The sequence below is a fragment of the Biomphalaria glabrata genome, chromosome 14 (genome assembly GCF_947242115.1).
Source record: "Biomphalaria glabrata chromosome 14, xgBioGlab47.1, whole genome shotgun sequence".
In the NCBI taxonomy this organism is placed as follows: Eukaryota; Metazoa; Mollusca; class Gastropoda; family Planorbidae; genus Biomphalaria; species Biomphalaria glabrata.
Window position 1 is genome coordinate 13,934,022 of NC_074724.1, and position 25,425 is coordinate 13,959,446.

At 32.6% G+C, this 25,425-nt stretch overlaps 1 protein-coding gene across 4 annotated transcripts in view; it reads left to right on the forward strand.

Moving 5' to 3' along the window:
- Nucleotides 1-5,493: 5,493 nt before the first annotated feature.
- LOC106073342 (sushi, von Willebrand factor type A, EGF and pentraxin domain-containing protein 1-like) overlaps nucleotides 5,494-25,425 on the forward strand; it is a 75,230-nt gene continuing 55,298 nt past the window's right edge. For 2 of the 4 annotated variants that reach the window (XM_056010708.1, XM_056010710.1), the window contains exons 1-3: nucleotides 5,511-5,602; nucleotides 15,347-15,373; nucleotides 18,473-18,679. In XM_056010708.1, the coding sequence (XP_055866683.1) occupies nucleotides 5,548-5,602; nucleotides 15,347-15,373; nucleotides 18,473-18,679 (289 nt within the window). In that variant the 5' untranslated portion in view covers nucleotides 5,511-5,547. Of the gene's footprint in view, nucleotides 5,603-15,346; nucleotides 15,374-18,472; nucleotides 18,680-25,425 lie in introns of all 4 variants that reach the window. The other 2 variants (XM_056010706.1, XM_056010711.1) reach the window with 2 other exon arrangements.

Sequence of the window (25,425 nt, forward strand, 5' to 3'; positions counted from 1 at the left end):
ATAATTCTTTGAGGTTGTGTTTAGATCCCCGATAACTGAACAAATATATAATGAGAGAACATTTCACTATACCAACATTTGATCAAATCAATAGTTCACTGGGAGCAGCAAAAGTGTTTAGTATACTTGATCAAAAGGATGCATATTGGCAAGTTGAGTTGGATGAACCAAGCTCTTATTTATGTACATTCAATACTCCGTTTGGAAGATACAGATTCTTGAGAATGCCTTTTGGTATATCCTCAGCTAGTGAAGTATTACAGAAACGTGCTTATCAAGTATTCGGAGACTTCCCAGGTGTACATACCATGTCAGATGACATGCTGATCGCAGCAAAAGATGAAAAAGAACATGATCAAATTTTTGAAAAGGTTCTGGAGAGAGCTAGAAAGAACAATGTAAAGTTCAACAAGAACAAGATATAATATAAACTTTGGTGTTAATTATCTCGGAAGACAAATTGGAGCAGATGGTATTCGTCCAGATCCAGCTAAAATCAAAGCAATAATGGAGATGCCAGCACCAACAGATCGAACAGGAATTCAAAGACTGCTAGGGATGTTGAACTTTCTGTCAAGTTTCATTCCAAACATGTCAACAATTACCAGTCCATTGCGTGAATTGCTAAAGAAAGATGTATTGTGGCAGTGGAATGCAGAGCAAGAAAATGCTTTCCAACTAATAAAGAAAACACTCAGTGAAGCTCCAGTTCTGCAATTGTTTAACCCTGAAAAGCCAGTTACTATTCAGTGTGACGCTTCTTCTAAAGGGTTGGGAGCATGTTTAATGCAAGAAGACAAACCAGTTGCGTATACGTCAAGATCATTGACAGAAACAGAGTGCAGATATGCACAAATAGAAAATGAAATGTTAGCTATAGTGTTTGCAGCTGAACATTTTCACCATTATATTTTTGGAAAAACTGTGACTGTACAATCAGATCACAAACCTTTGCAAACTATTGTGACTAAGCCTTTACATAAGATTTCACCAAGACTTCAGTTGATGATGTTAAGACTGTTGAGATATCAATTAACAGTAACTTACACTCCAGGTTCAAAAATGCAAATAGCTGATACGTTATCGCGTGCGTACATCAATGGTCAAGAACAATCAAATTCAAATGATGACATGGTTATGAGAATTCATAGCGCAACAGCACAGTTTCCGGGAAGTGATCAGAAGATTATTGAAATTAGAAGGAAAACTGAATCTGATGCTAAATTAAAACTTGTAATGAATTATGTCAGAGAAGGTTGGCCAAAGATAAAAACTCAAGTTCATGAAACAGTGAAAGTGTATTGGTCATTTAAAGACAGTATTCATGAAGAGAATGGAATATTGTTTTATGAGAACAGAATTATAATTCCTTCAAGTATGAAAAATGAAATTCTCGACAAGTTGCACATAGGTCATTTTGGTCTTGAGAAAACCAGATCCAAGGCAAAACAGAGTGTGTTTTGGCCAGGATTGTCCAAAGATATTTTTTCGACAATAATGAAATGCGCAACATGTGCAACGTTCAAAAGAAATAATGTGAAGGAAAAATTGCTACCTCATGCTGTACCAGAAAGACCATGGAAAAAGGTTGCGACAGATTTGTTTGAATGGCGAAACAATGACTCTTTGCTAGTTTTGGACTATTTCTCCAAATATCCTGAAATAAAACGACTAGAGAACAAAACAGCAGAATGTGTTATCAGGGCAATGAAAGGTATTTTAGCTAGACATGGCATACCAGAAGAAATAGTGAGCGACAATATGCCATTCAACAGCTATCAATATAGAGAGTTTGCTTCTGAATGGGGTTTCAAGATAACAACATCAAGTCCCAGGTACCCTCAGTCAAATGGACAAAGTGAGGTGTATGTTGGTATCGTAAAGCAGATATTCAACAAAGCATACAAAAGTGGGAAAGATCCATATCTCGCTATGCTCGAGTATAGAAATACTCCGATAAGCGGACTGCTTTATTCGCCATCACAACTGCTGATGAGTAGAAGACTCAGGGACATCATTCCAACTGATCCTAAACTATTGAAACCATCGGTAGCTGAAAATGCAGAGACATTACTCAACGAACGAGAGAGAAAAAGCAAAGTAAGGTACGATGCAAAAGCAAGGTTACCTAAAGACTACTCTGTCGGGGAGAAGGTGAGAGTTCGTCTAGGACAAACATGGCAGAAAGCAGTCGTCATTAAGAAACATCCATCACCCAGATCTTACATTATAAAGACAAATGATGGGAAAACATACAGACGAAATCAGCGGTTTTTAAACAAGAGCTACGAAGAAGACATCTCTGGGTACTATGACACCGACGAAGACAATGAACAGCAAACGGTTAGAACAAAAGAAACAGACAATAATAAACCAACATCTAGAGAACTTTCTGTGCCGGTTAAGACAACCAGAAGTGGTCGAGTTGTTAAAACTCCTTGTAAATATAAGTCTTAAAAGCTTCAAAAGGAAGGATGTGCTATTATATGATATTACGTCATTGTTTGTTGTTTATGTTTTGTGCGAAAGCAAAGAATCGGACGGAAATAAAAGTTAGTTATATGTCTACCTTGATCAAGACAGTCTCGTTATTATCATTATTAATTAGTAACGTCTACAGTAATTTGTTATTAATCTGTGACTACAGAACATAGTATATATATAAGACTATGATTAGCCCATAGACCATAGACATAAATAAATATAGACCGGCCGAAATAAAGAGTTTTATGAAACGAAAATTCGTAACTTGCAATTTTGTGTATTTTATTATACAGCATTTATGAGCAGTATAGTTTTGTTAATCTCTAAGACTGAAGATATTCCAATTTTCAGAGGGGTTACAATTAATTAATATTTGCTTTGCTTATTAAGGTCACACAAATAAGAGTAATTAATACTCAATATATTTCAACTAACTCTTTAATATCAAATAAAGCACACAATTATATCACTCTAAAGAAATAATAAAAACACTAGTCCAGGAAGCGACTATCCAACCTTGCTGGACGGGGGACAAGACCTCATTCGTTTAACACACTCTCTCGCACATTCAACGAAGACTAAACCATTCAGTTAATAACACATGCAAGACTAGTCACATTCACAACCTGGGAGTACTTAGACAAGGGGAGATAACTATCATATCAAAATATCAAAGCAACATATTTATTCTCGCCATACCTCCCCCTGACATGAACAACCAATCTTGGAGTGCAAAAGATCTATGTCAATAGTTTTAAAGATTTCAACAGCATGTGAGCTTTTGTTTCAAAGGACCATTATCTGGTTCAGAGAGCAAAACAAAAAGCCGGATGGCTGGGAATATGGATAGGTCAACAGGGCCGTGAAGTTTACAAAACTCTAAATATTAATGATAGTGAGGAGGGATATCCGCAATAGCTATTAAAAAAATGGAAGACTACATAAGGTCAAGACAAAATAAAAGAGTGTCTAGATTTAGAGCACATCAGAGAAAGCAGGTAGAAGGTGAAAGTTTTGATAACTTTGTTAAAGACCTAAAGCTTCTCGTTATGGATTGAGTGTAGGGCAATCCAGATGATATACTTATTGATTTAATGATTAACGAGTCATTTACGAAAATTTATAATTAAGACTACATGACGGGAAAAAAGTTGACCCTAAGCAAGGCGATAGAAATTGGACAACAATATGAGATGTTGCAAAAACTGAAAATGTTCTAGCAATTAAAAGACTCAAACAGAAGTCTACAGTTAAAGACAACTTAAATAAATTATGTAATAAATGCGTCAAGGACAAATACAACGAACGAACAACAAAGAATCCAAGCAGAAGACGAATTACAAAGAGCATTTCCTGAAATGCTGATATAAACTGGAACACTGCCAGGAGAATACATGATTCAGTTGGAGGAAAATGCTCAAGAAGTTATCCATCCACCAATTCACTTAGTAGCATCGTTATTAAGAAAAACTTAAACCAAAGCAAGCTGATGGATTTATTACTCCAGTACATGAACCTACTGAATGGGTTAGCTCCATGGTTGTTTTATTCAGGAATGACAAAGTTAGAATATGTATTGATCCAAAAGAACTCAATAAAGCAATCACCCGATGAAAACTATTACGATGTGATCACTAATATTCAAGATTCAAAGATATTCGCAGTACTTGACGCCAAGTCAGGGCTTATCCTAATAAAGCTTGAAAGAGAATCTTCTTTTCTCAAAACATTCAACGCACCTCTGGGAAGATATTGATCTAAATGGTTGTGATTACCTTTTGATATCAAATCAGCACCAGAAATTTAACAAAGAATTATGGATGAAATGCTTCAAGGTATTGAACGAGCATATGTCATTATAGAGGACATTCTAGTAGCTGAATTGAACATCATGACCTCATTTTGAAAGAAGTCATGGAAAGAGCAGCGGAGTACAATGTAAGGCTGAACTATGACAAGTGCAAGATAAGGCAAAACAGAATACCTTATATTCTTTACCTTATATGGAAAGTGATCATATGGCCATGATAGAAAAGTTTTGGCTGATGATGATAATAAAAAGCCAGATTTTTCTACAAATTGTCCTCAACAAACAGCACAGTGCTAATTATATATTCCAATACTAGACAATAATTGTGAAAATACAAATCCACTAAGAAGTAGTAATAGAGAAACAAATACGACGCCTCGGCTAAGGGATTATGTCTCAGTTGTAATATTTTTTTACATGTGTCGCTGTGACAATGATAGTCAGTTGTAATATTTATTTTAGGTGGCTCGCTGTGACAATGAATGTCAGTTGTAATATTTTTTTACATGTGTCGCTGTGACAATGATAGTCAGTTGTAATATTTATTTTAGGTGGCTCGCTGTGACAATGAATGTCAGTTGTAATATTTATTTTACGTGTGTCGCTGTGACAATGATAGTCAGTTGTAATATTTATTTTAGGTGGCTCGCTGTGACAATGAATGTCAGTTGTAATATTTATTTTAGGTGGCTCGCTGTGACAATGAAAGTCAGTTGTAATATTTATTTTAGGTGGCTCGCTGTGACAATGAATGTCAGTTGTAATATTTTTTTACATGTGTCGAGCTTTTTAATTTTTTTTTCAGTTGCTACAATGTTACATAACAAGATGAAAAGTGGTTGTTTTTCCTGGCTGATACAGTCAACCCATTTTTATTCTCTAAGGAGTACTTGTGCGAATTAGTTCTAGCGTATGGAATAAGAAATGCGCCTCTATCTTTGTGTCTTTCTGAGTATTTAGGTATTAAAAATTTACTTTTTAAATGTGTTTACCTTTAGTAATACCATTAGATATAAGATTATACTAACGCAAAACCCTGAAAGGCCATAACTGGGGTGTTAATTTGGTTCAGAGATTCCGGATTGTAGAGAAAACTTCACACAGATAACAAAAATCAGACTTGAAAATTGCCGGGTTACTGCTAATATTATGTAGTAATCCTCAAAGTTCGTATTTTTAATACATTAAAAACATCAAAACTTGAATTTCCGTTTAGCCTCATCTCTAACTAAGACATATCTGAATCGATCTCTATGGACGGAACTGTAGTTTTCGTACTAATTATTATGATCACATTTCTAAAGGAAGGTAAATTTAGACAAGATTATTTGAAATCGATTTATTGAGTGTTAATAGATTTGATATATAGTTTGCCTATTATCATTATATCCTGAAAGTAACGTCTGTATTATATAAGATAAGATAAAAAAGCTCCCGATCCATGCATAAAGAAAAAAAAAAGATCTGGATCTAGATCTAGTCAATCTTGATCAGTGGTCTACAACCTTTTTCGGCCTACCATTTTCTTTTCGAATATTTTGTTTCCAAAAAATCTGCCAGCCCCCCCCTGTTAAAGAAAAACTTTTAAAAAGAAGCGTGAAAAGGCGAATTTGAACAAAATGACATTTGTTTATTATTTGTTATGCTGTCAATAACGCTTATACCGCATGGGAGATGACTCATGCCAAAGGAGATCTTCTTTGTCCAACTTAGAATAGGACAGAGTTGCCCCTCGCACACGTTCTAAAGATCCACTTAAGTGCCATCTCGCCCTCTCTGGCATAGGAGAAATTATCTGGCAGCATTCTCTGGTAGCAGATGGCCTCTAAGAGAGAGAGAGAGAGAGAGTTGAAGAGCTCTCACAAAAGCTACGGAAATACATTTGAGACTCAATGAAAAGCCAGGCGCAAAAAACGGAAAGAAAACTTAAATAGTCCGCCAGCTGACAAAGGATTTGTCTGAACGAAATTCGGGAATATATGCAGGTCGCAACTGGGTTTGCGTAGTTATCCGAAACACTGGACTCAGTCTTAATCTTCGGAATTGAAGGCAAAAACAGCAGATATTATCATTATACAAAAATTATGTCAAATAATTTGCAGTGATTACACACAAAAATTAATCTCATTGTCATGACTTTCTTTCATATACTAAGAATATTCCTTTTTAACTTTTGGAATATTAGGGCCTACTGTTTTTAGGTTTAATTTTAAATTTAATTAAATGTTTTAATATAAACATTATTATTGCTGAATTCACTACAAATAGAAATAAAGTTAATAGGAACCTTGTGCCTCTTGCAGTCTGACAATATTGAAAATTTCAAGCTTTAAATTAGCCAAAAGCTAAGCGAAAGTCTCCTGTAGTGGCTACATTGTCTATTTCTTTGCTTATTCATTAAGCTTCTTGCGCACTAAATCTAGAATCAAGATGATAAATAAATATAATGTACTTACAACTTTAAAAAAATACGCTAGCTAATTGTGTATAATGTCTTTTAGTTCACATTTGTACTGTGTTATACATTTACATTTCATTTTATTTACTCCCAATACTCCCAATAAATGGATTTCTGAAACTACTTTTACTATAATTTCTTTTTATTTTGTTATCGTCTGTTTACATCTCACATTTTCACCACAAATGAACAGTTGTACTTAATTTGAAGTGTTTATCTGTTTACAATCGTGCATAATGTTCCAGAGTTGTGGAACTAGCTTACTAGTTATCCTTGTGACTGCTTTTAAATTACACTCAGTCAGCATTCGACCTGTTCTTACACTTGTTTTTTTTGAAACAGTAGAAAAAAAAATGTTTGTTCACAGATCTATGTGCATTGTGTAAAAAAATAATTAATTAAAGTGTGGAAATACAGCGTCTGGCATTCATAAAACTCTTACAGAATAACTGAATGGAACTTCTCTTTCAGTTCATAATTTGCTTTGAGGTATGTCATCTAGAGCTGAATCAGCTTCTGCATTAAATGATGAGCTGAGGGTGTTGAAAACTAATTTCCAGTTCTTGACGTCTTAAAATTCGCTTTCAAATTCCACAATCAAAGAATTCAAATAAGTCTTGTACTTTTCAGACATTTCCTTAGAAATAGTTTTACTTTTCAGCAAAGGAAAATAACAAAATCTGTTTTCACTTGCTTGCCTGGAGAAATGGGAAAGCTTTGTTTGAAGAGTTCACATACACAAACATTTCATAGTTCCAATAAAAAACGTGAAGTCTGTCTTCGACTCTTCATTACAAATATTGGTAATATAGTCACATTCAGTGTCCAGGTCTCTCTTCAACTCATTATTAGAAATATTGGTAATATAGTCACATTCAGTGTCCAGGTCTCTCTTCAACTCTTCATTACAAATATTGGTAATATAGTCACATTCAGTGTCCAGGTCTCTCTTCAACTCTTCATTTCAAATATTAGTAATATAGTCACATTCAGTGTCCAGGTCTCTCTTCAACTCTTCATTACAAATATTGGTAATATAGTCACATTCAGTGTCCAGGTCTCTCTTCAACTCTTCATTACAAATATTGGTAATATAGTCACATTCAGTGTCCAGGTCTCTCTTCAACTCATCATTACAAATATTGGTAATATAGTCACATTCAGTGTCCAGGTCTCTCTTCGACTCTTCATTACAAATATTGGTAATATAGTCACATTCAGTGTCCAGGTCTCTCTTCAACTCATCATTACAAATATTGGTAATATAGTCACATTCAGTGTCCAGGTCTCTCTTCAACTCATTATTACAAATATTGGTAATATAGTCACATTCAGTGTCCAGGTCTCTCTTCAACTCATCATTACAAATATTGGTAATATAGTCACATTCAGTGTCCAGGTCTCTCTTCAACTCATTATTAGAAATATTGGTAATATAGTCACATTCAGTGTCCAGGTCTCTCTTCAACTCATTATTAGAAATATTGGTAATATAGTCACATTCAGTGTCCAGGTCTCTCTTCAACTCATTATTAGAAATATTGGTAATATAGTCACATTCAGTGTCCAGGTCTCTCTTCAACTCATTATTAGAAATATTGGTAATATAGTCACATTCAGTGTCCAGGTCTCTCTTCAACTCATTATTAGAAATATTGGTAATATAGTCACATTCAGTGTCCAGGTCTCTCTTCAACTCATTATTAGAAATATTGGTAATATAGTCACATTCAGTGTCCAGGTCTCTCTTCAACTCATTATTAGAAATATTGGTAATATAGTCACATTCAGTGTCCAGGTCTCTCTTCAACTCATTATTAGAAATATTGGTAATATAGTCACATTCAGTGTCCAGGTCTCTCTTCAACTCATTATTAGAAATATTGGTAATATAGTCACATTCAGTGTCCAGGTCTCTCTTCAACTCATTATTAGAAATATTGGTAATATAGTCACATTCAGTGTCCAGGTCTCTCTTCAACTCATTATTACAAATATTGGTAATATAGTCACATTCAGTGTCCAGGTCTCTCTTCAACTCATCATTACAAATATTGGTAATATAGTCACATTCAGTGTCCAGGTCTCTCTTCAACTCATCATTAGAAATATTGGTAATATAGTCACATTCAGTGTCCAGGTCTCTCTTCAATTCATTATTAGAAATATTGGTAATATAGTCACATTCAGTGTCCAGGTCTCTCTTCAACTCATTATTAGAAATATTGGTAATATAGTCACATTCAGTGTCCAGGTCTCTCTTCAACTCATTATTAGAAATATTGGTAATATAGTCACATTCAGTGTCCAGGTCTCTCTTCAACTCATTATTAGAAATATTGGTAATATAGTCACATTCAGTGTCCAGGTCTCTCTTCAACTCATTATTAGAAATATTGGTAATATAGTCACATTCAGTGTCCAGGTCTCTCTTCAACTCATTATTAGAAATATTGGTAATATAGTCACATTCAGTGTCCAGGTCTCTCTTCAACTCATTATTAGAAATATTGGTAATATAGTCACATTCAGTGTCCAGGTCTCTCTTCAACTCATTATTAGAAATATTGGTAATATAGTCACATTCAGTGTCCAGGTCTCTCTTCAACTCATTATTAGAAATATTGGTAATATAGTCACATTCAGTGTCCAGGTCTCTCTTCAACTCATTATTAGAAATATTGGTAATATAGTCACATTCAGTGTCCAGGTCTCTCTTCAACTCATTATTAGAAATATTGGTAATATAGTCACATTCAGTGTCCAGGTCTCTCTTCAACTCATTATTAGAAATATTGGTAATATAGTCACATTCAGTGTCCAGGTCTCTCTTCAACTCATTATTAGAAATATTGGTAATATAGTCACATTCAGTGTCCAGGTCTCTCTTCAACTCATTATTAGAAATATTGGTAATATAGTCACATTCAGTGTCCAGGTCTCTCTTCAACTCATTATTAGAAATATTGGTAATATAGTCACATTCAGTGTCCAGGTCTCTCTTCAACTCATTATTAGAAATATTGGTAATATAGTCACATTCAGTGTCCAGGTCTCTCTTCAACTCATTATTAGAAATATTGGTAATATAGTCACATTCAGTGTCCAGGTCTCTCTTCAACTCATTATTAGAAATATTGGTAATATAGTCACATTCAGTGTCCAGGTCTCTCTTCAACTCATTATTACAAATATTGGTAATATAGTCACATTCAGTGTCCAGGTCTCTCTTCAACTCTTCATTACAAATATTGGTAATATAGTCACATTCAGTGTCCAGGTCTCTCTTCAACTCTTCATTACAAATATTGGTAATATAGTCACATTCAGTGTCCAGGTCTCTCTTCAACTCTTCATTACAAATATTGGTAATATAGTCACATTCAGTGTCCAGGTCTCTCTTCAACTCTTCATTACAAATATTGGTAATATAGTCACATTCAGTGTCCAGGTCTCTCTTCAACTCTTCATTACAAATATTGGTAATATAGTCACATTCAGTGTCCAGGTCTCTCTTCAACTCATTATTACAAATATTGGTAATATAGTCACATTCAGTGTCCAGGTCTCTCTTCAACTCATTATTAGAAATATTGGTAATATAGTCACATTCAGTGTCCAGGTCTCTCTTCAACTCATTATTAGAAATATTGGTAATATAGTCACATTCAGTGTCCAGGTCTCTCTTCAACTCATTATTAGAAATATTGGTAATATAGTCACATTCAGTGTCCAGGTCTCTCTTCAACTCATTATTACAAATATTGGTAATATAGTCACATTCAGTGTCCAGGTCTCTCTTCAACTCTTCATTACAAATATTGGTAATATAGTCACATTCAGTGTCCAGGTCTCTCTTCAACTCTTCATTACAAATATTGGTAATATAGTCACATTCAGTGTCCAGGTCTCTCTTCAACTCATTATTAGAAATATTGGTAATATAGTCACATTCAGTGTCCAGGTCTCTCTTCAACTCATTATTAGAAATATTGGTAATATAGTCACATTCAGTGTCCAGGTCTCTCTTCAACTCATTATTAGAAATATTGGTAATATAGTCACATTCAGTGTCCAGGTCTCTCTTCAACTCATTATTAGAAATATTGGTAATATAGTCACATTCAGTGTCCAGGTCTCTCTTCAACTCATTATTACAAATATTGGTAATATAGTCACATTCAGTGTCCAGGTCTCTCTTCAACTCATTTTTACAAATATTGGTAATATAGTCACATTCAGTGTCCAGGTCTCTCTTCAACTCATTATTACAAATATTGGTAATATAGTCACATTCAGTGTCCAGGTCTCTCTTCAACTCTTCATTACAAATATTGGTAATATAGTCACATTCAGTGTCCAGGTCTCTCTTCAACTCATTATTACAAATATTGGTAATATAGTCACATTCAGTGTCCAGGTCTCTCTTCAACTCATTATTAGAAATATTGGTAATATAGTCACATTCAGTGTCCAGGTCTCTCTTCAACTCATTATTAGAAATATTGGTAATATAGTCACATTCAGTGTCCAGGTCTCTCTTCAACTCATTATTAGAAATATTGGTAATATAGTCACATTCAGTGTCCAGGTCTCTCTTCAACTCATTATTAGAAATATTGGTAATATAGTCACATTCAGTGTCCAGGTCTCTCTTCAACTCATTATTAGAAATATTGGTAATATAGTCACATTCAGTGTCCAGGTCTCTCTTCAACTCATTATTAGAAATATTGGTAATATAGTCACATTCAGTGTCCAGGTCTCTCTTCAACTCATTATTAGAAATATTGGTAATATAGTCACATTCAGTGTCCAGGTCTCTCTTCAACTCATTATTAGAAATATTGGTAATATAGTCACATTCAGTGTCCAGGTCTCTCTTCAACTCATTATTAGAAATATTGGTAATATAGTCACATTCAGTGTCCAGGTCTCTCTTCAACTCATTATTAGAAATATTGGTAATATAGTCACATTCAGTGTCCAGGTCTCTCTTCAACTCATTATTACAAATATTGGTAATATAGTCACATTCAGTGTCCAGGTCTCTCTTCAACTCATTATTACAAATATTGGTAATATAGTCACATTCAGTGTCCAGGTCTCTCTTCAACTCTTCATTACAAATATTGGTAATATAGTCACATTCAGTGTCCAGGTCTCTCTTCAACTCTTCATTACAAATATTGGTAATATAGTCACATTCAGTGTCCAGGTCTCTCTTCAACTCTTCATTACAAATATTGGTAATATAGTCACATTCAGTGTCCAGGTCTCTCTTCAACTCTTCATTACAAATATTGGTAATATAGTCACATTCAGTGTCCAGGTCTCTCTTCAACTCATTATTACAAATATTGGTAATATAGTCACATTCAGTGTCCAGGTCTCTCTTCAACTCATTATTAGAAATATTGGTAATATAGTCACATTCAGTGTCCAGGTCTCTCTTCAACTCATTATTAGAAATATTGGTAATATAGTCACATTCAGTGTCCAGGTCTCTCTTCAACTCATTATTAGAAATATTGGTAATATAGTCACATTCAGTGTCCAGGTCTCTCTTCAACTCATTATTAGAAATATTGGTAATATAGTCACATTCAGTGTCCAGGTCTCTCTTCAACTCATTATTAGAAATATTGGTAATATAGTCACATTCAGTGTCCAGGTCTCTCTTCAACTCATTATTAGAAATATTGGTAATATAGTCACATTCAGTGTCCAGGTCTCTCTTCAACTCATTATTAGAAATATTGGTAATATAGTCACATTCAGTGTCCAGGTCTCTCTTCAACTCATTATTAGAAATATTGGTAATATAGTCACATTCAGTGTCCAGGTCTCTCTTCAACTCATTATTAGAAATATTGGTAATATAGTCACATTCAGTGTCCAGGTCTCTCTTCAACTCATTATTAGAAATATTGGTAATATAGTCACATTCAGTGTCCAGGTCTCTCTTCAACTCATTATTAGAAATATTGGTAATATAGTCACATTCAGTGTCCAGGTCTCTCTTCATCTCATTATTAGAAATATTGGTAATATAGTCACATTCAGTGTCCAGGTCTCTCTTTAACTCATTATTACAAATATTGGTAATATAGTCACATTCAGTGTCCAGGTCTCTCTTCAACTCATTATTAGAAATATTAGTAACAAAATTAATATCCTTGAAGGAACATAACATTTTTTTTTTTGAGATTTCATTTCTTCTCACTACCTTTCCCATGCTAGACACCAGCGGTATCGAACATTGGAATGTTTTGTTTCCTAACCTTCAAGTACTCATCGAACTGTCTGTGTAAAAATCCCTAGCAGTGATAAGTTTATTAGCGTATAATGTGTGACAGTTCGATAAATATACAATGCAGCTTTGTGCAAACTTTTTTATTTAAAGTCTATGGTAGAGATATTTTCTTTAATTTATAAAAAAAACACTGTTTTTCTCTGTCAAAACATGGGCTCTATCAGTTGTTACACTTACCCTCTTGTTCCAAGCTAACCCATGACTTTCAACACAAAGCATAGAAAAAATAGTGGCTTGGGTTAAAATCTTAAACTGAATTTTCTAAACCATTGCAAATAAAATTAATCTTCCTTTATTTTAAGCTTATTACATGTAATTACAATGTTTCTTTCGCCTCTATATCAAAATGATAATAAGAAATTGCAATAATTTTTATAGATATTTAAAATTAGCTATTTTCAAAATATTTGTATTTTAAATGTATAATCTGTGGGCACACCTGATTTCTGTAGGTGACCGTGGGCCGCATAAAAAATCCCGGCGGGTCGCATGTGGCCCACGGGCCGTAATTATTTACCCACTCCTGTTAGGGGTGGGCAGTTATTTTATATCGAGGGCCGCATTTTTTTTAAATTTGGAAACGGGGGGCCGCAAATATATATATATATGTATGTATGTATGTATGTCTGTGTCTCTGTGTGTGTGTACACGTGTACTTACGACTTAGAAAGATACGATAGCTAACTGTGCATAATCTCTTTTAATTCATATTTATACTGTAATATTCATTCTCATTTCTTTTTTTTTCTCACTCCTTATTGAGGAACTACAACAAGAATCAGACATTTCTAAAACTAATTTTACTATTTAAAAAAAGTTACTATTGACTTTTTACATCACAAAATTTCACCACGAATGTACAGTTTTACTTAATGTGATATATGTAACTTTACACTCGAGCATAATGTTCCGGAACTATGGAATTAGCTTACTAATTGTTATCTTTGTGACTGCTGTCAAATTACATTTTGGCATCATCGACCTGTGATTACGATTGTTTAGTTTCCATATAAAGAAACATTTGTTCTGATTTGTATGTGGACTCAAATAATGTAAAAGTTTAGCATCAAAGTTTTTTTAAAGTGTGTAACTACAGCTTGTGGCACCTATAAAACACCCGCGGAAGTAATCAAGGGAACTTCTTTTTCAGGTCATAGTTTGCTTGGAGATGAATTTTAGCTTCTGCGCTAAATGTTGAGCTGATGGTACTGAAAACTGGTTCTTGATATCTTAAAACTGGTTTTTATAAATTTCAACAATTATGGAATCCAAATAAGTCTTGTACTTTTAGCCATTTCACTAGAAATAGTTTCACCTTTCAGCAAAGGAAAATGACAAAAACTGTTTTCAGTTGCTTGCAAGGAGAAATAAGAAAAGATTTAACATGCACTTACATTTCATGTACAAACAACTCATTTGCAATAATAATCATGAAAACATGAAATCTGTTTCCACTCTTCATTAAGAATATTAGTAACACAGTCACAGTCACTGTCCTCCAAGGAACGTACAAATTTCTTCCTCGAGATTTCTCATTACCTTACCCATGCTATAGGATGTATAGGAATATTTTGTTTCTAAATCTTCAAGTACTTTTCGGTACTGTTTGTGATTAAGACCTCTATCTTTAATATGTTTCTTCACTACGATATGCTGATCAATAATATGTTGATGTTTTATGCAGCTTTGTGCAAACCTTCCTATTTATGGTTGGGATATATGAACAATAACTGTTTTTCTCAGTCAAAGATCGAGCTTCACCAGTTGTTGCACTTGCCATCTTGTTCCAAGCCTACCCAACACTCAACACAGTTCTTTATAGCATTGAATAAATACTGATCAGAGATAGTGTCTTTAATTGAGTGTATTGAAGTATAGCCAATAAGCATAATCTTCGTTTACTTGAAACTTTTTATGAGACAGTTTCAATAATTTATATACATATTTTTAATACCATCGCTTTTTTATACGTATATACTGTGGGCAAACCTAATTCTGTAGGTGTCCGCGGGCCACATAAATCTCTCCGGTGGGCCGCATGTGGCCCGCCGTCCGTAATATGCCCACCTCTGCTCTAGTCAAATGTGAATATTCGTTTGTTATGAATCTCAATTCTCTATTTTGTGTCTGTTCCAGTCTGTTGATGTTTTCTTGAGTCATGGTAGTCACATGTAATGATATGGTACAGTATCGCTCGTAGCTCTATTCAAGCTGTTTTAATAATTGGTTAATATATCAATATTTAAGTATGTAAAATAATTTTTTCTTTAAATTTCAGAATGGTGTAGAATTAAAGTCTCTGCAGGTAAATAAAATGTATCTAATATGCCAATTAAATAACTATTATTTAATTACATAATTGTAATTAATACATGCAAAATTAATTAATTAAAAAATACGATATCATATTGAAACAATGTAAATAATTGTTCGTATTTCTCCCTTTTTCTTTCTTTCTCTCTGTTTTTTCTCTTCTTTTTCTAATCCCTCATTTTTTTTATTGCTCTTTTTCTATCATGTATCTATGACCCTCTTTTTTTATTAATCTCTTAATCTCTCTTTCTCTAACCTTCTCTCTTTCTTTTTTTTTTCTAAATTGCTCTTTCTTACTATTTTTTGCTATCTTTATCTATCCTTTACCTCCTCTCTGTATTCTATTCAGTATCTCTATCTTTTCTTTTTGCCATCTCTCACCCATTCTCTCTCTTTTTTATCTTTCTGTTATTCTTTCTTTTTCCCTCCCTCTTTAAATATAATGATAATAATATTAATTTAATTTATAGAGCGCTGTTAACAAACAAAATGTAGGCTCAAGGCGCTGTGATAAGATTACGCACACTTAAACTACACACATGACAAACTAATCTAAAAAATGTTTTTAACAAATAGGTCTTAATGTTCTATTTGAATGTAGTGTCCCTATTATTAGCTGCTCCCAAAAATGGAATAGCCGCTATAGATTTGTGTGGTCTGTCTGTCAACGCGATGTTCGTCGGTCCGTCCAGTTTAGATCTCATAAACTAGAAAAGATATTGAAACTCCGACATCATAATATTTTAGACATTTCTAAGTTCTGATTCAAAGGCTACTTTTTTTTCTTTTCTGACAGAAAAAGATTTAATTTTTAAAATCAACTATGCAAGCATTTTTTTTCACAAAAATACACCAGTTTTACAACTATTCACTATTCATAGTAAAACAAAAAAGGGAGATGGTTGCTTATTGTATATTCAACACACTTATGCAATGAGTTTCAATAAAATAAATGTAACATTACATTACTAAATTAAACATTTCTTTCACAATAAAACTACATTTACAAAAGAATGTTTTCTTTTTTTTTTTAAGAGAAAAAAATCTATTTAGTATGCATATAAGAGAATTATAATATAAAACATCTCTTAGATAGTGGGGTTTCATATTAAAAGCATGAACTGTAATACTCAAGTTTCTTTTTAAGAAAGTAAAGGGCAAATTGTTTTTTTTTTAAAGGGAAAAAATATAATCATTGATACCTTAAATGAATGATAATGGCTGAATATCGGAGTCGCAGCAAGAGCTGTTTCCTGGACACCCTTTATATATATATATACATATATATATATATATATATATATATATATAATGAACATGCTTGAAATTAGAAATAGAATAAAGGTATGTCTATGTATTCAATAATCACAAAATGCAGAGTATTATTTAAAAAAAAATGTAATTCAATTAGCAAAAATGCTATGGCTCCCAATATCAATAAGGAAAATGAATCTAACAAATAAGCACCTTACAGCACTCTAAAGACTGCAATGAATACCAATACTGTAAATGGCACCCCCAAGTCTGCAATGAACACGTCTGAATAGTTAATCTTACACCCACTTTGACAATGGGATCTTAGTCCAGTACTAAAAAGGCAACACTGGCACCCTATCAGAAATAAACTCAAAACTCAACGTCTACTCTTAGACTAGATACTTGTAATTAGAACCTCATAGAAAATATAACAGAGATATAACAAACAAAGTAACTCACCCTAAACAGGGGGTCCAATAGTCTTACAGAATAATAAGTCTAAGGAAATAAAACAAAGACTCTTGTACGGAATAAAAAAATAGTCCGCTTCAGTTAACTTCATAGAATGAACTGCATCACGAACAAAGAATGACCAATATACGTCACCGGACGTTATAACATTGTGAAGAAATCAAAACAAAAAAAAAACTTTAAAAAAAAACAAGGCACTCTCCCCTGTTCACAATTTTAGAGTTTAAGGCTATGTGGGACACTTGCTACCTTTTTTTTTAAATTTATTGATCAAATTACTCTAAACTTAATATGTATAATCCCTATGAATAACCATTTAAAAACATGTGGTTAAAATTGTTTTCTTATAATGGTTGTCATGGGAACGGCCGCAATATTGGATTTTTGTTTATCGTTTTTAAATCGCTAAGGCTCTAAAACTATTTAAGCTATTGCCAAACAAAAATATACAATGTGTAAATCAATCATTCCAGAACATCTTCTAGCATTTAGTTTCTAAATATAGTAACACCTTTTTTATAAATTTTTGTCTAGCCTTGCTATAGAAAAACATTTTTTCATTTGTCAAATATTTGATTGCAATGAAGACACAATATTAATTCAGACTTAGAAAATGTAAGCAAGAAGTTGTTATACGTGGTGTAAGTAATAAGCAGGACAAGTTTGATTGAATTCTATGCAGAATTAGTGAAGGAGTAGTAAAAAATATGAATAAAAATAGTATATTGATAAAATCGAAAGAAACGAAACAAAATTGGAAAAGAAACAGCTGTATATACCTTACAAAAAAAATAAGTAATTATTTGCCAATCATGAAAATGATATTTTTTATGTCCAGAAATGGTTGGGCTATTTAAATTAGGTTAAAACTGAAAATCGAAATTTGTGACCTTTTTACCTAAATTTAGTGTCCCACATAGCCTTAAAAAATATCATAGAAAAAAACAACATTTATCCAAACTACTCGTGACAGCCCCTTTGATGTTAACAATAGGTTACTTTAAAACCTTCAATTTTAATAAGCGATTCGCTGGCATAGTGGCTAGAGTATTGACGTTAGCCCTCGAGCTCGACCTCAGGTCGTTGACCTTTTCTGTTATAAATGTAGGTAAAAAGCGATCGCCTAACTACACCGTTATTTCCAAATTATCCAGATATATTTTAAAAACCTAACAATATAAGTGTTTGCAACAGTAATAAAAAAAAACAACACACAATTGGTACACATATTTGTAATCGAACAGATTCATTATTTTTAGTTTAGATCTATTACAAATTTAATTACATGACTGATCCAAATTGATACTAGTGCACTTAATGTAAGCTTTTTTGTTAATTCATGTTCTTTTACCTTTTATTTCAGTGTATAATTGCTCCTTTGTGGAGAACTATTATGCGAACGGAAAAGCCGCGGATAATCCAGGAACATTAAAGGAATGTCAAGACCAATGTATAAGTTTCTCATGGTGTCTAGCTTTTAAATATTTTAGCTCCAATTGTAAGCTATTATCGGCTATTGAACCATCCACTTACAAATGGCTGACTCCAATTCAAGAAAAAAGGTGTGAAGGTTAGTGACATACAATATTGTTAATTCTACGAGCATTCTTGTTATCATTGTCTAGTTCAGTGTCCTAACGTTGCTGACTCTATGAGTAGCTGTAGAAGCTGATTACTTGATGTTAAATAACCACTTTACTAAACATTCTAGCGAGATATAACCGAAGACTGTACAAAACTAGATGACATATTTGGAGAGCAGCTTGTTAATTAGTAATCAGAATTTTTTCGGTGATAATGGAGGATTTGTTTTTAAAAGAGTAATTATCGTCACATCACTCTATGTTCAGTTCTAACTCTAGATTACATGCTAAATGCATAAATCGAGGAGAAAAAGCATAATGTTATTTGTGTGTATTCCTACCGTAAACGTCTTAAAATTGCCTGCCATGTCACTACTTTTGCTAAGTGAAAGTAAGCCCTTTTTTATATTTAAATTACTCAACTACTTTTCTCTAAATCATAGAAAAGAATACAGGACTGATTAACCAACTCAAACGACTGTCAAAGAATGAATGAGTGTGAAAAATGATGTATGTCAGTAATAATAATAATAATAATCGTTTTTGTCATTATGGAAATTTGTCTTACAATTTGTGCATTACACACCAAACAAAAAACATTATAACTATAAGAAACCAAAATGAACATTCACACCAGACTCACTCATAATTTACATGTGACAAAGTTTATATCAGATAGTTTCTATTTAATGATTAGATTACCAGGAGAACAAAAGAGTGTTTGGGTCTGTTTGTCTTTGCCATCGGTGTCTTGTATCTCTTTTGTGATGGTAAAATCGTCAACTCTTTACCAAACACTGGCCTCAAGTTGTAAATGCCATCTTCAAGATGAGCTTGTTACACATTCAGACTGAAAAAAAAAACAATTTTTTATCAACGCACCTTTAAGTCACATCCCTTTGTTTTATAAAGTTCATCCTCAAATTTCCTCCTCTAAATTCCTCCCTAATGTTCCTCCTCAGTTCCTCATCAAATGCATTTTACGAAATATTTCTAAATAAAAGAAGTACATCAACTTACTATAAGTGATATTGAATTTAAGTGCCATTTATTACAAACAGTATAGGACATCTACACTTGGAGAGTTTTGACATTGCTGTAGAAGCCTTTCCTCTTCTTTTTTGTCAGCTCACTATCTAAATCTAGGTTGCTGGATATTGTTTTTCCCATGTAGGTGAATTCCTGCTCCACCGTACCCGTAACTGTTGACTGTGATGTTGCTTATTCAGGCTGTCTTGAAGTCAACCAATTACTCTGCAATCGTTTGGGTGTAATTGTTCGGGTGTATTACGTGTAGTTGAACAACAATCCAGATAGAACGAGACAAACATCTATTTTAACAAGTGAAGAGATGTAGTCGACTCTGATGAACAATTGTACATGGATTTATTCTGATAAAAGGCCACAGTAGAAGTCTCTGTCACTAAACACGTCGTTACCCTGGAGTGTTCTATCGCTAACTGATTTTCCGGTCTCTAACCCAACATATCCCAAACGTCACTAGTCCCGTTCAATATGCGTCTACTATGGTGCGTCGCTAAATAACTAAAATAACTAACCTATATAAATAAGGTGTCTAACAGATTCCTCCCCCCCTTGAAAAAAAAATATGTCAATATTTTTCCACTACTGTCAAGTCTTACAAGGGCATTTTCAATTTAAGGGGAAGACCACAAACATAAAATCTTGATCTCTTCATCTTGACATCTTCATCTTGACAGTTCCTCATATTCATGTCAATGTTCATAACAGTTCATAACATTCCAAAATCATCTTCATTAGTACACAGTTCATCATAAAAGAAAATGTGGCATCTTATGGGCACGTCACACGTCACAAGTGTTCTTCTCTGGCAGTAATCTGATAAAATACAATATTTCAAAAAAAACAATTATAGACTTTATTTACACATTCAATACATTTTTTCTTACCACCCTTTTATACGCTTTTGTCCATTTTTCTTTTATACTCACCCTTTTCCATAGAACTAACTTTCGTCAATGATATATGAAATGATTCACACAAAAAAAAATATCCATACTTACTTTTAAATGCTTAATATCAACTTTACTTATCTCCCTTTTCCATAACATATAAATGGTGTCAATATATTAATATATATTACATACTCAATATAATCATAGTTTATTTACAAAATTATTTCATTTCAATGTCATTCTAGACAATAGATCAGCTACAATATTCACAGATCCACTAATAGCTTTCACTTCAAATTTATACTCCTGTAGTGCTAAGAACCATCTATAAACACGACTGTTTTTCATGCTCTTTTGCTGTATATACTGAATAGGTCTATGATCAGTTAATAATATGAATTTCCTTCCTATTAAATAGCTCTCTAGCTTAGTAATTACCCATATTACAGCTAAGGCTTCTCTTTCAATGACACTATATTTTTTCTCTGCCTCTGACAATTTTCTGCTTACATATAATATAGGATGTAAGTTATCATAGTTCTGCATTAAACAACCACCAATAGCATTACCAGATGCATCAGTTGTGACATAAAATATTTTGTCTTTATCAGGTAGTCTTAATATTAGTTCATGACTAAAAACATCTTTAATTCTGTCAATAGCTTTCACACATTCCTCATTACAAACTACTTTTTGAGGTTTTCCTTTTTTAAGTAAGTCATTTAGTGGATTCACTATTTCTGCTAAGTTCTTTATAAACTTTCTGTAATAATTTACTATTCCCAATATACTTTTAATTTGTCTTTTTGTTGTAGGTATTTCAATATTAAGTACTTTCTTTATGTTATCTTCAATAGGGCTAATCATGTTGTTATTTACTTTATGTCCTAAGAAAATTATTTCCTCCAATCCTATTTCTACTTTTTCTGCTTGAATTGTAAGTCCACTTTCTTTTATTATTTTGAATACTTCTTTTACATCTACCAAATGTTCCTCCCAACTATTATTAAAAATACATATGTCATCCAAATAGCAAATAACATTTTCTTTGTTTCCAATTATCATGTTCATCATTCTATTAAATGTGGCAGGTGCATTTACTAATCCAAAACTCATATAATTCCATTGAAAAATACCATATGGTGTTACAAATGCTGTGTAAGGTTTTGCATGTTCTGTTAAAGGTATTTGCCAATAACCTTTAGTTAAATCCAATTTAGTAAAAAATTTTGCTCCATTTAATTTATGTAAAATATCCTCTATATTTGGCATTGGATATGGGTCAAATTCTGTGATGTTGTTAAGTTTCCTATAATCAATACATAACCGTATATCTCCATTCTTCTTTTTGGCTATCACAATTGGTGAAGCATAAGGAGATGTTGATGGTTCAATTATACCTGATTCTAGTAAATTGTCTATTTCTTTCTTTACTTTGTCTTGTAAATGTAGCGGTATTCTATATGGCTTAAGCTTGATAGGTTTTGGATCTGTTACTTTAATGTCATGTTTAATAATATTAGTTTTTCCTGGTATACTGGAAAAAATTTCTTTGTATTCCTGTATTATTTTAGTTATATCTTTTGACTTTTCCTTAGTTAAATTATTAAGATTAATCTTTTGCCAAGTTTGATTCTCTTTTGTTTCTATTACAGGTATTTCCTTAATATCATTTTCATTATGATTTTCATTTGTTATTATCATCAAGCATTCTTCTCTTTCTGAAAATTTATTTTCTATTTCCTCCTGAATGTTTTGTATCAACTCATCTTCTCTATCATGATACAGTTTCAAATTATTTATGTGATATGTTTTAATTTTCCCATTTATTTCAATTTGATAATTCACATCACTAATTTGTTTTATCACTTTAAATGGACCTTTCCATTGTTTACCAATTTTATTTTTCAGGTCATTTATCAATATTAATACATTGTTTCCTACTTCTAGTGTTTTCAATTGTCTTTTCTTATTTAGATTCTCATGAGCACTTTGTTTATACTTCTTGTTGTTGTTATATGCTTGAGTCCATATTTCTTTCAATTCTGTTGTGATTGTTGTTTCACTGTCATTATTTAATTTATTCTCATTGTCTATTAGATTTTCTTTAAAAACATCTAATTCATCTCTGGGTTTTCTTCCATGTATTATTTCATATGGTGAAAATTGTGTTGCTTCATGGATGTTGTTTCTATGAGCAAATAGTACATAGTTAATGTAATGATCCCACTTGTTCTGATTATTCTGAATTATCTTTGTTAGTGATCTTTTTAATGAACCACCATATCGTTCACATAACCCGTTACTCTCTGAAGAGTATATGTGTTGTATATTATATTGTTTAGTCCATTTCTTAAATTGTTCTGACTTAAACTGAGATCCCTGATCACTCAATATAATTTTAGGTATACCATGTCTTGTAATTACTTTTTGAGTTATGGCATTAATGATATTCTCTGCACTTGTATTTGATAATGGGATTGCCTCTGGGTATCTACTAAACATGTCTATTACTGTTAGAATGTATTTGTTATTATTTTCAGTTTGAATTAAAGGACCTATTAAATCAATAGATACTTTCTGAAATGGTTCCGTAGGTTCATCCATTTCTTGAATAGGTGCTTTATTCACTAGACTTTTGTTAGATCTCTTTTGACATATGTCACATGAGTTTATGTATTTGTTTATTGTTGCTTTCATTTTGGGCCAAAATACTTGTTTTGACAAATTCCTATAACATTTCTTTACTCCCCTATGTGCTGCTAAATTATTATCATGTGTCATGATTAAAACATCTTTCCAATATTTCTGTGGTAAGACAAGTTGTTTTATTTTCTTGTTATCATTACTTGTTTGTCTAAATAATATTTTATTCTCTATACAAAATTTCTCCATTGGATTATTATTGTTTTTATCTGATATTCTTGAATAAATTTTCCCAATAATATTATCATTCATTTGTTCTAATGCAAATGTGGGTGTTGTTTCTTTTTCACTTTGAGATATTTGTGTTTCAAGACTATTTTGTGTTTCATTTTCTATCTCACTTTCCTTAACATCTGTATTTTCTATTTGTATTACATTACTGGTTTCTTTTTCTTCATCCTTACTTATTACATTTATTGTATTTTCCTGTTTCTCATTTTTTTTATCCATTGATCTTGTTATTATCATACTTGTTATATTTTGTGTTTCTATGTTTTCATGATTTTGTCTTATGTTTTTGTATTTGGTTTGCCAGTCTTCTAATTCTTTTCTTGAACATTCTTTAACTCCTTTTATGTTTCCTACTAACATATCATATCTCATTTCTGGTATTGCAATGCCATCACAATAACCAGTGAAAAATGGAGTTTCAATGTACACCCTTATAGCTTTAAATTCCCTTACGGTGCCATCTGCTAATTCTACTTTCCTAGTAAACCCTTTATACCAATGAGGTTTGACAAATTTAGTTTTTACTGCTAAAGTGTTACAACCTGAATCCCTGATTAATTCCACCGGAATTCTATCTACAAACCCTGGGTACACTGCAAAATTGTTCCTATTTCCTTCCATGAAATATATCCTATCTGTACCTTTATTTTTGTATTCCCTACTGTAACTCCTATTTCTATAATTTTCCCTGTCATTCCTATCTCTACTCCTATATCTACTGTTATTTTGTTCATTGTATCTATTTCTACTTCCAGATCTACTATTCCCTCTTCTACAGTTAGCTGCTATATGACCTTTTCCTTGACATTTAAAACAGGTTATTTCACTATATTTTCTATTTCCACTATTTGATCTGTTTCTATTTCTACTTCTATCAACATTTTCTTTGGTGTATCCTATTAAATCTACTTTGCTCTTATCCCTATCAGAAAATGGTTTATTTGGATATGCATTTTTGTATACTCTCATTATTTCTGTTATTTCATCTATAGTTTTTGGATTTCTTTCTCTAATAAAAGATTGTAACTGAGGATCACATTTATTTACAAAGTTGTCCACTAGAATAAAATTTTTTAATCCTTCATAAGAGTTTGTCACTTTTTCTAATTTTACCCACTTATTGAAAAAATCCTTTTCCATATTAATAGTAGTTTGGGGTTCTATTCCTAATGATGGTATATTATCAAAGTATTTCTTTCTAAAAGTTGTAGCATTATGACCATATGCATTCAATAATTCTCTTTTTAAAACCTGATAGCTATCATCAATATTATGTTCATGATTTTGACATATTGTTAGAGCTTGACCATGAACAAAGTCTATCAGTATTTCAGACCATTCTTCTTCAGGCATATTAAATGTAGACATTTTTGCCTCATATCTTTTCAGGAAATCAGCAATGTCATCCTTCTGTTCATCAAAACTTTGTATTTTTCTCTTTAGCCATGTTTGTGAATTAGGGTTGTCTCTTTGAGTGGTATAATTATTTGAGTTATTTGTGTTATTTCCTTGTTCAGTTTGGGCTCTGGCTTGTGCTGCATCCAATCTCATCTTCTCCATTTTAGCTTCATGTTCTCGGTCCTCTTTTTGCTTCTCATATTCTTCCTTTCTGATCCTATCTTGTCTCTCTATCTCTTGTCTTTGACGTTCTTCTTGTCTTTCTATCTCTTGTCTTTGACGTTCCGTTTCCTCCTTCACAACTTGCTGTACATAAGCTGCTAAGTCCTTTCCTTTTAACTCCATGGCCTTTCCATCCTGCATAGCTGTTTCCTTAACCTCCTTAAGGTCCACATATGATGATGTAGCCATTGTATTTTATATTTTATATATATTTTTACTTAGCCTATATTGGTTATAAC